General features: G+C 45.0%; 1 protein-coding gene across 3 annotated transcripts in view; it reads left to right on the top strand.

Annotated features, from left to right (window-relative positions):
• The window catches only part of ARNT2 (aryl hydrocarbon receptor nuclear translocator 2), a 164542-nt gene that overhangs the window by 119886 nt on the left and 32612 nt on the right, over positions 1-12044 (top strand). For all 3 annotated transcript variants that reach the window (XM_090030185.1, XM_090030187.1, XM_090030186.1), the window contains 2 exons: positions 821-895; positions 11264-11415. In XM_090030185.1, the coding sequence (XP_089886311.1) occupies positions 821-895; positions 11264-11415 (227 nt within the window). The remainder of the gene's footprint in view (positions 1-820; positions 896-11263; positions 11416-12044) is intronic.

Consider the following 12044-nt stretch of genomic DNA (forward strand, 5'->3'; position numbering starts at 1 on the left):
CACTGCCCCCTTCTGAGCTAATCTGAATGTTTTCAAATTAAGATTTTCCTTCATAAGCAGTATAATTTTTGCTTTTGAGTTGCTGTTATTTTTGTAGATTTTCAACATTTATAACAACTTATTGAATGATGAGCAGACTGGATTTCTGAAGCATGTTTTCCTTTAGGCTTATGCCTGCTTCTTTGAATAAAGGTTAGGTCAGTATAATGCACAAATGAGCTTCTAGCTGTGACGACTCTCTCGCAGATAACAGCGTTTTATCTTTTAATCCGAAAGAGAACTACAGTGTCCCTATTTAAATGACTACATTTCATAGGGAGACAACTTGTCCTTGGTTGCTCATTTTACTTTCCCTTTCGTACCAACTTCAGGTAGGTTTTACTGTAGGTTCTTCAAGCACAACCATATAATAACGTGAACTAAAATGAGTTAATAGGGGATATCCATTCTCCTCAGTCCTGTTGCTCTGACACCGTTCACAATCATTAAAATGCACATAAAATAACTTTATGGAAACTATGCATTTCTTTGCCGTAATGTAAATGCAGTGCAGGACACAACCCCTACTAATTCTTCTTCATGTCAATCATAGCTACGTATGTGATTGGAGGTCAGTAGTATAACTAAGAATTAGGGAGGTGGGGCACAAAAACAGCAGCTGCTACTGCTGCTGGCTGTCCCATGTGCTACTGCTGCCTACGGCACAGAGCTGCCCTGTTATACCTCTTCTGGAGGTAATGCAATTACTTGCATGAACTAAAGGCTTATAGAGTAAGTCTGTAGGTTTGTGTGTTTACAGTGTTCCATTGTGTTTTGTTAGGATCTTCTGGGGAAAGACATATTAGAATTCTGCCATCCGGAAGATCAAAGCCATTTGAGAGAGAGCTTCCAGCAGGTACTGGACTACAGATTTTCCATTTCTGTATTATAGTAGAATCTAGTATTCATTTCTCATTTTCAAGTGTTTGCTCTGAAATCCAGGGAAGATGGGGGCAATTCCTAGTAATTACAATTAAGCTACAGTAGAAACAAACCTTCAGTTTGCTGAATTTTCAGAAAAGTCGCTACATTTATTTTTTTCCCCTTTGTTATATACTAAATAAATACTCAGTTCTCATTTAGGGTCATTTTGCTTCCAGATATGCCGGCATAGAGCACTATACTCAATAGAAGCCACAAGTGCTTACCTTCCATGAATGTGGGTTGTTGAGTTGAAATGAGCTCCGTTTTCATGTTTGTAAAACCAGATATTTTAAAGAGAAAAGTACTAACGTAGCAAATCAAAAACATGCGTGTGGGGGATGCACAGATACGGAGTGGAATGTTCAGACCCGTTCACCGTTGGCCACACTATGTTCTCATTAAAGTCGGTGGAAACAAATGGAGGCCGGTGCCGAGTGATTTTGGAATTCCACCTGTCCGTATCCCATGGTGTGAATTCTCTGCTGTTGTAAACTGACATAAATTTAATGGAGCTGTGCCAGTTTATGCCAAGAGAGAATTTGATATCTGTACATCTTTGTAAGGTCTGTTAAAGAATTGCAATATAGAATTAAGTGGAAAAAATGTAAAAACAGTGAAAACATTTGGAAGTGATTATCAGATTGGATTCAGTTTAGCAATGGGCCACAATTACCTCAGATATATTAAAAGAATTTAAGCCATTGTAAAACTTATTGTTTCAAGTTAGTCTGGGACTTACAGTAGGAATATTTTTGGCTAGCAGTTCTGTTGTTACCATTCTTTTTAGGTGACTTTCTTTCCATATTTAGCAGCGCGGCATACTATATTTCTCCAGATTTGAAGTCTAAATCATGTTCCTGTTTTTCTTTGTTGTTATGTCTTCTGTTGAATGTTGAGGTGTCTTTTAAGGTGTAAAACATCTTTTACTTTATCCAGTAATAAAGCTGAGCATATGTATAGCCAGTTACCAACTCAAAGCCACTGAAGTTCATGGGTAGAGTCCAGCTGATTTCATTGGGAGGCTGCAAAGGGCCCAGTGCTGCATCACAGATGCCAATGGAAACTTTGCTGTGGATTCCTTGGAATACTTGTGTACTTTAAATTTAGGCATGCATTTTAAGTGTGTTGCTGATTCAAGTCCTTAAAGCTAGGTACAGCAATTCAAAAAGCCCAAGGTTAAATCAGTTCAGTCTTTGCAGGTTAGTCTAAACTGCACAGATTAAATTGAAACAGAAGTGAACAGACTTTTACCTTTTGATTCAGGAAATCCCGGGTAAGCTCTTTGAAAAAATTATCCTGGCACACATCCAGGAGGGCCTTGCGGGGGAATGCATGCTCAGGGGCAACCAACATGGGTTCATCAGTGGCAGGTCTTGTCAGACCAACCTGGTGGCCTTTTACGATCAGGTCACCAAATCATTAGACGCAGGGGTTGCTGTGGATGTAGTCTTTTTGGACTTCCGGAAGGCTTTTGACACTGTCTCTCACCCTGTCCTCATCAAAAAGCTGGGAGACTGTGGTGTCGATGCCCACACGGTCAAATGGGTCGCCAACTGGTTGGAGGGCCGCACCCAGAGGGTGGTAGTGGATGGGTTCTTCTCGACCTGGAAGGACGTGGGCAGTGGGGTTCCGCAGGGCTCGGTCCTCGGGCCCGCACTGTTCAACATCTTCATCAGTGACTTGGATGACGGGGTAGAAAGCACCCTGTTCAAGTTTGCTGATGACACTAAGATGTGGGGGGATGTGGGTGCACTAGAAGGGTGCAATAGGCTACAAGCTGACCTTGACAGGTTGCAACGGTGGGCGGATGAGAATAGGATGGGGTTTAACACTGATAAGTGCAAGGTGTTGCACATGGGGAGGAAGAACCGGCACCACACTTACAGGTTGGGGAACTCCCCTCTTGCCGGCACGGAGACGGAAAAGGATCTTGGAGTCGTCATTGACTTCACGATGAACATGGGCCGGCAGTGTGGGGAGGCAGTCAAGAAGGCCAACCGTACCCTGTCATGCATCCACAGATGCATCTGGAGCAGGTCCAGGGAGGTGATCCTCCCCCTCTATGCGGCACTGGTCAGGCCGCAGCTGGAGTACTGCGTCCAGTTCTGGGCGCCACACTTCAAGAGGGACGTGGACAATATGGAAAGAGTTCAGAGGAGGGCCACTCGTATGATCAGGGGTCAGCAGGGCAGGCCTTATGAGGAGAGGCTACGGGACCTGAACCTGTTTAGCCTCCACAAGAGAAGGTTAAGGGGGGACCTTGTGGCCTGCTACAAACTGGTCAGGGGGGATCAGCAGGTATTGGGGGAGTCCCTGTTCCCCCGTGCGCTGCCAGGAGTGACCAGGAATAACGGTCACAAACTGGCGGAGGGTAAGTTTAGATTAGATATTAGGAGGCGCTACTTCACAGTCAGGGCGGCTAGGGCCTGGAACCAGCTTCCAGGGGAAGTGGTGCAGGCTCCTAGCCTGGGGATTTTTAAAAGGAAGTTAGATGAGCACCTTGCCGGGGTCATCTGACCCCGGTGCTCTTTCCTGCTAAGGCAGGGGGTCGGACTAGATGATCTACCTAGGTCCCTTCCGACTCTAGCTACTATGAAACTATGAATGCAGCCACATGCCTGCAGTGGCTCAGACCAGAAGCTGGGGGGTGCTAGAGCATGGCTCTCTGGCTGTGTGTTCACTTCCTCTTCCTGCTGGCCCTGAGGCCTCTGGGATTTGGAGTCCACAATCATATCAGCAGGAGTCTATAGGGTTGCTAATCACTACTTCTTCCTGCTTCTAAGTGCCACTGGGATTTGTAGTTCATAGTCACAGCCAGCAGGAAGTTTGAGTGGGGGAAGGGGTGTTTAACCCCCTGGCCGCAGACCACAGCTGGGGTTTGTGGGGGGGGGGGAGCAGTTCCCACCCCCTGCAGACTGGACTACATTCCCCCCCCTGGTCAGCCAGGCTTCACTGCTCCAGCTCTAGGGAGCAGAGGGGCAGGGCCAGCTGTTCTCTCTGGAGCAGACAGCACAGCCCAGTCCAGGGCTAGAAAGCATGTTGGGATGCTGGGGGACTATGATTTAACTTGAACCAGGAAGGGATCTGGGACAGAAGTTTCATAAACTGGTTTGATCCAAGTCAGTTAAGTCTAATGCTACATTCATTCAAGTTTATTTTAAACCAGTTTCAGACTTTTTGAAATTGGTTTATGTGCACTGAGCTTCTATTCTGTTACAAGTTTAAACCTGTTTCGGATCACTTAAACTGGTTTATGTGTAACTTCTGTCCTTAGCCTACGTGACTGTTCAAGGTCACATGGAAGGCCAGTTAATGAGGCAGAGATTAAAGTGAGGTTTTTTAGGCTTTGGTCCCATGTTCAATGCATTAAACCATTTTTTCTGTGTCTTTCGTCAGTAATTTTCCTCCTTTGTTTGTTTTTAATACAGTAGCGATGTGATCAAAGTGGCTACCTCAGTTAAAGAGTAAGAGACTGAGCTAAACAATTTAGCTGAGCACTAGGCAGTTTGTATTTCCAAATAATATTGAAAAGAGAAATTAGAACATGAGCCTTTTCAGTCATTTTGTTGCCCTGTTTGTGTTCACTGTTTTACATAAGTTCAGGTTTTTCCCACCAAACACATCCCTGCTTTATGTATTGTTTTAAAGCCAGTGTTTGCTTAATTTGGTTTTCAGTGCATTAGATCACTAGTTTGTTTTGTAATGGGTATTTTGACCTTAAATTTTTTTTATTAAAATGGTAACTGTTATTTCCAGTATCCTTTTCTTTTTAGGCCCCTGAAAAGTTGACATTTTAAAATTGCTGACTCTGTCAGAATCAGGTTGGTGTATAACAGAGGGAGGGATTTGCCGCTGTTGGTTGATTGCCAGTATCCATCTCAGAGTCTTTGCTTCCTTGAGAAGATAAATTCATTCATCAGGGTGGGAAAATCAAGCCCGAACGACATGTTCTCAAAGCCAAGAACAACAAATAGGGTTCAGTATCAAAGGTTCCAGAAGACGGCTATCTAATATCCACTAGGATACTGTTCAGATGGACACTGACAAAAGGTCTGTATTCTTTACGCTGGGTGTGGTGGCAAAGAAATGTTGATAAAAGGATATGGTTTATGGAGCTGAAACAAAAGCGTTTATTTTACATGAAACATTTACCCTTGGTGTCCTGATGAAAGCTAGCAGGTGCTAACTCAAGCTTTTTGTGTTTGCTTCATATGGTATCTTTGTAACCATGCTGGTTAATTTGTGATATTACACTTAAAACAAATTGGGTTAGAGCCATTCCCAAACCCAGCTGCACACGGCGAGCACCAAGTTTTTGCTAGAATGACTCCTTTCAGAAAAGTTTGATTGCAGACGGCTAATAAAAACAAGTCCTACTGGATCAATGGGATGCTGTACTTATGTGCATAAAATCTCCTCTTTTACTCCCAAAGATATTTGTTGACCTAATCCAGTGGAAAGCTATAGGGGGAAAAGTGCATGAGGCTGGTTGTTTCCAGCTGAATGGCTTGACCAGACTTCTAGCCATAAAAGTTTTCATCTGAATCAGATCCAGATCATCAAATAATGGCAAGATCAATGTGAACACCATACAGCAGCAAGAGAAAAGGTGCCTTGAAGCTTATTTGTTGTTTATTTCTGTTTTAAAAGTCAGCTGCACATTTCACATTGCAAGGCAGGTCCCAGCCACAATGCTTGGTTTCAGACCTAGCTTTTTCCAGAGGTCTTAAGAGTTTGCAATCTGATTGCTCATTTGGGCATAATATGTTGTCCTGTCATCTTTGTCATCAAGATTTCATTTCTATTCACTGCAGAACCCTGTCCCACTCTTACATTACATTCTTCGTTTAGATACTGACACAAAAGTCTCACTGATTTCAGTCAAACTTGTGCCACCAAGGACAGGATTTTAGCCTTGTATTATCAAACATTCCTGTTCTGGTATAGTTATAAACATCCCAAACAGGTTACTGTCAGCTAGAGGTTCTCTCTTGTGTACTCATTGTGACTTTGCATCCCTAAATATAGAGCTTAATGTATGATGATTTTTTCAATGACACTCCGAATTTCTACAGTAATGAAAAATTCATTTGCAAATCAGGGGTAGACCAGGTAATGTCCAGTTATTTGCCAAGTTTTTACCTACCCTGTTCACTGTTTTATTTCTCTCTGTTGCTTACTTGCTTCATATTTTCACCACTTCCATTAACATTTTCCTTTGTCTTTTGTTTTCTTAGTTTGTGCTTTCATGCTGAAGGGTTTTCTTGATAAAAGCTAGCAATGTTCTTCAGATATCTTCTACCATCTTTGTATTAACTTGCACAGGTTTAAACAGAGCTTTGTTTCCTTGTCCAAATCATGTGTTTCTTCCCCCTGACCCCCGTAACCATTGTCTCACCTCGTTTGAGGAGTGATCTCTTTTTTTTTTTTTGTTATCGTCGTTGTCATGGCTAACACTTTCCTTTCTGTGTTTGTTCATGATATCGGTGTTTAGGTTCTCCCCCTTGGGATTCCTTCAGAGCTCCAGACTGAATTTTGGAGGCTTTGTAAATTTTTTGAGACTTAAATAACACAACTGTGTATGCTCAGTACCATTCATTTGTGAAAATAATGCTACAATGAGAGCCTTGCTGCCTTCAGGCAGGAGGAAAAGAATAAGAACACAGGCAAGGCAAGAGTAATTTTTTAAAGCATTTCCCATCACTAGTTAAGAGCAACTGAAAGAAAGTGAATACAGGAACAGGTCCTTACTTTGAAATACAGAGCCAGATCCTCAGCTCAGAATAATAAGCAAAAGATAGAGGCCTAAAATGCCCTAAAGTTCACTCGGTATGTGGTCCTGCTTAAAAACTGACCGTGCGTTCCAGTGACCATTTGTCCAAAAGTCCCCGAAGTGCATTCTTTGCTTGGCTCAATGTTTTATTTCTGGAATCACCTTACACATGGGGGGGAGCATGGTCACTTTTTGAGAGAGAAAATATCTTTTTGAAGAACCTTGCCTTTGTGTGGTACGGTTGAAGACCTACAGACAAGTCTTGTTTCTTGTGCCCCAACATGTGAAAGATATTAACAGGACAAAGAAGCTTCCAACCCAGAAAATGAGTTGACTTGTCTTAACTATACAGACTTCAAAGGACATAGATGTAATGAACAGTTACTTGAGAAGCTGCTGCCCCTCAAAAACATCTAAGGAGAATGATTAAACTCCTTCATGTGTTATATAGGGAAGAAATGGAGGGGAGAGCGTTTTAAGGACTGGCATGTCTATAAATGTATTGAGACAGAGGTCCTGGAGAATCAAGAATTTTGACTTTAACCAATTCTTCACCTCCGTTTTCTTGAGCAGGGACCAGGACTTCCCCACCGTGATGCAAGATGGACTCGAGGGGAACGCCTCCAGACCTCAGGTTGGGGAAGACCGGGTTAGAGAGCTTCTGGAGGGGCTGAACGTGTTCAGATCAGCAGGTCCAGATGCTCTCCACCCCAGGGTGTTGAGGGAGCTAGCAGGGGTTATTGCAGGGCCCTTGGCACAGCTTTACGAGCACTCGTGGTGCTTGGGCCAGGTGCCAGATGATTGGAAGATAGCCAGCGTGGTCCCCATCTTTAAAAAAGAGAGGAGGGAGGACCCAGGGAAACTCTTTGAGAAGATCATCATGGAGCACATCTGCGATGGGCCAGCCTCAGAGATGATGCTCAAGGGCAACCAGTGTAGTTTCATTAGGGGCAGGTCATGTCAGACCAACCTGATTGCCTTTTATGATCAGATCACAAAAGCATTGGATGCAGGTGTTGCCATGGACGTAGTCTTTCTGGACTTCAGCAAGGCCTTTGACACCATCTCCCACCCCATCCTCATTAATAAAATTGGGTGACTGGCGTTGATGCCTACACAGTCAGATGGATCACAGATTGGCTGAAGGGTCGCACTCAAAGGGTGGTGGACAGGTCATATTTGACCTGGGGAGAAGTGGGCAGCGGAGTCCCCCAGGGCTCAGTCCTTGGGCCCGTGCTGTTCAATTTCTTCATCAGCGATTTGGATGATGTGGTGAAAAGCAACCTGTTTAAATTCGCTGATGATACCAAAATTTGGGGTGAGGTGAGCACACTAGTAGGGAGGGAAAGACTGCACCAAGACCTGGATAGGTTACAGGGGTGGGCTAACAAAAACAGGATGCGCTTCAATACTGTCAGGGTGCTGCACTTGGGCAGTAGTAACCGGAAGCACACTTATAAGATAGGAAACTCTCTTTTTGAGAGCGCAGAGGCAGAAAGGGATCTTGGAGTCATTATTGACTCCAAGATGAACATGGGCCAACAATGCAAGGTCACGGTTGGCAGGGCTAACCGCACCTTGTCGTGCATCCACAGGTGCATCTCAAGCAGGGCCAAGGAGGTGATCCTCCCCCTCTATGCAACACTGGTCAGGCCACAGCTGGAGTACTGCGTCTAGTTCTGTGCGCCCCACTTCAGGAGGGATGTGGACAACATTGAGAGGGTCCAGAGGAGGGCCACCCACATGATCTGGGGACAACAGGGCAGACCCTAAAATGAGAGACTGTGGGACCTGAACCTGTTCAGCCTTCACAAGCGAAGGCTGAGGGGGGACCTGGTGACCATCTGTAAACTCACTAGGGGGGACCAGAAGGGTTTGGGAGAGACCTTGTTTCCCCGAGTGCCCCCTGGCATAAAAAGGAGTAACGGCCAGAAGTGGTTGGAGAGGAGGTTTAGATTAGACATCCATAAGAACTACTTCACCATCAGGGCGGCTAGGATCTGGAACCAACTTCCAAGGGAAGTGGTGATGGGTCCTACCCTGGGGGTCTTTAAGAGGAGGCTTGATGCCTACCTGGCTGAAGTCATCTGAGCCCAGTTTTTCTCCTGCCCAGGCAGGGGGTCGGACATGAAGATCTACAAGGTCCCTTCTGACCCGACGTCCACAATTCTATGACTTACTTCCTCTGACACAATATTCAGGCATAACAGTGAAAGGATCGCTTTGTGACAAATAACCGGTAAGGGTGTGTGAAGCAGGCCCTATATGATTCAGATCCGGATTTGGCCGGAATCAGGGACAGTAGTTAAAGTCATTGATTTGGATCACTGTCCCTGATTCGATTCGGCCGAATCCAAATCTGAAGATTCGATGCCGATTCAGAGAATTGGCAATTCAGACATAGACACAGCTTTAAATGTTTTTTCTACGTACTTTGAGGTACCAGCACAGCTTGTGAATGCTGTGATGCTGGGGTGGATGGAGCGTCCCACAGGAGCGTGGCTGGGGGGGGGGGGCCCTCCATTTGCTTGGCAGCAAACTCGGAAGTAGACCAGAAGTACTTTTTGTGGTCCACTTCTGAATCTGCCCAGGAGTGCGCTGGGGGGCCCCTCCATACTCCCGATTTGGCAGTTGGCCATGGGGGGGACCTCAGATGCCTCCCCAAGACCCAGGAGGCACCAGTTGCCAAGCTGGGGGGGGGGCATGGTGGGCCCCTTCCTGCCCTGCACACTCCAGCAGACCCAGAAGTGGACCAGAAGTGCTTAAGTGCTTCTGGTCCGCTTCCGGGTCTGCTGCCGTGCGCACTGGGGACCCCCCATGGTTCTGTGGGATACTCCATGCGCCCCAACATCACAGCATTCACAAGCCACCTGCTACCTCAAGGTGCATAGCAAAAACATTTAAAACTGTGTCTATCTCCAAATCTTTCTGATTCCAATTCGATTCGGAGAGATTAAAGTGTCCTCTGACTTGATTCAGATTTGGAGATTCGGCCACTGAATCGGGCCAAATCTCCGTCAAATTGAATTGGGGACCAAAGCTTTGCACAGCCCTAATAACCAGGTCTGTTTTGTAAGAGTCCAAAGACTTTAGGAGCTTTCTTCTGCTATTAAATTGTTTGGTGCATCACAACTATGATCTGTAGCTAAGGCTGCAGACAGACATTAAATGAAAAGTTCAATGGAATCTGGTGCATGATCCCAATGATGATGCTTCCTGCCATACCACATGTGCATGGCATAAGGGGTGATTGTGTGTTTAAGCATCAGATCCCATTGCACCATGTTGCTGGTTCAGGGGGAGTCCAAGGTCATGATTGGAGGCTCCCCCTGCACTAGCAAGTAGCAAGCCTGGCTCCAGTGTGCTCCCCTGACTGGGAGCCCTCCAGCTGATTGGTAGGAACCTACTTAAATTGCGGCAAGCACACAGAGCTGATTTTTGCAGGCATTCCACAGCAACCCCGCCTCTCGGCACTGATTGGTGGAGAGGCCCTGGCGGGGCGAGAAGGGATGGGTGGGCAGCTGCCGTAACATCGTTGCCCTTCATGCCAGCCACTGCCTTCCCCTGCTAGTAGCAAGGACCACTGGCTCCCAGTGGGGAGCCATCTTTCTATTTTTATTGGGTTTTTTGGTTAATTTCATGGATTTTGCAGACAGCCCTAGTTTTCGTGGTTTCCACAAAATTTGCAAACCCGCAAATTAAGTAAGTCCCTACTGATTGGGGCCTCCAGTAGAAAAAGCACAGGGGAGCCTTTGGCTGAGTGCCCCAATCAGCTGATGGGTGTTTCCAACTGCGCGAGTTCATCAGAGCCAAGGGCTCCACCCCCCGGCTGGAAACCCCCAGCTAACCAGTGCTCTCAGCCTCTGGAGCCTGGAGGGGGTCTGGTGTGCTCTGGAGGCTGGGAGCACTGACCATATGTTCAATTAAAGGTGTGATAGGAACCAACAGCAATGTTATTGCACATATTTTGTATGATACCTTTGTGGCTTATTCCTTGTTTTATCATGGCAGTAATTGAATAAATGTGTGGCCAGGTCACTATTTAAGATGTGATTAACCAGTTAATCGTGTCTTAAATCCAAGGTCTGTCAGGGACCTAAGGATTCAGATGAAGAAGCAGATAATGAGACGCCCTGGTACAATGATCTTTCATCTTGTGGACATTTGTTTCTGCATGCTGTACAGAGTTTCCTTGTGATTTATTTGAAAATATTTGTACTTGGAAACGATGGTGCAATTTGATTCCTATCAAAACATGTTAATGTGTTACATGTTAAACCAGGGTTTTAATCCCTTGGTGGTGGGCTGAAAGGGAAATCCTTGAGTGCATACCGTACTTGCATTCAAATTGGAAGCAGATATAATTTAATACTGGTTTACTCCTGAAGGAGCTAACTGCAAACAGAGTGGCTTTGGGTGGTTGTGCTTATTCCTCTTCTGTCTTTGTTTTTGTACACCTCACTGTGGTGTTTGCTTGTATGTCAGATAATAGTCTGTTGTCAGTAACCTTTACAAATACTTTTACAGGTGGTGAAACTGAAAGGCCAAGTCTTATCTGTGATGTATCGTTTTCGTACCAAAAATCGGGAATGGATGTTGATCAGGACCAGCAGCTTCACTTTTCAGAATCCTTATTCTGATGAGATTGAATACATAATTTGCACCAACACTAATGTTAAGTACGTGTTTTTTGTGGATCTCATATACTCTCTCTTTAGAACATCTAATCTAGTTGCATTATATACTATTATAAACCAGGTAAAAACTCAAGTGCAGATTCTCATGATTAGCTGTTTCCAGTTTAATTGATCTGTACTAGTATGTGTTACAAGAGCAAACAAGTAGATGTTTCTATTTAATTCTGTAACCTACGGTGCGTCCGTAACTAATGTCTAGGTGAGTCGGAGATAATCAGCTATAATTTATTTAACCAGAAAAGCCCAACAAGCCTGCTCCACTTCGTTCTAATCTAGTAGCCAGGCCTCCAATGGCAGAACATCTGCCCTGAACAGAATAACGTAGGCAGTGAGTAACAAGCTTCAGTGACTTTCGCCTCTTGAAAGCTAGTCTGAAATCAGTTTAGGTCTGTAGAGATTCTGGAGAAAGGGCCTCGCTGTTCATAAGCACAAAGAGAAAGCTGGGGAACCACTTCCAAAGAGTGGCACCCTCTAAAATCTTTGTTCAGTCTCTTATGTATTGTCATCCATCCCAGTTGTAGATTGTCCTTATTTTCTTGAGTCATCCGTACTGTTTTTGAGTCAGTGAGAGCTTTCAAATGGAGCCTGAATAGAGTGGGGTGGGAGCATAC

This window comes from Crocodylus siamensis, chromosome 15 (genome assembly GCF_052110815.1).
Source record: "Crocodylus siamensis isolate JL-2025a chromosome 15, ASM5211081v1, whole genome shotgun sequence".
NCBI classification, from domain to species: Eukaryota; Metazoa; Chordata; order Crocodylia; family Crocodylidae; genus Crocodylus; species Crocodylus siamensis.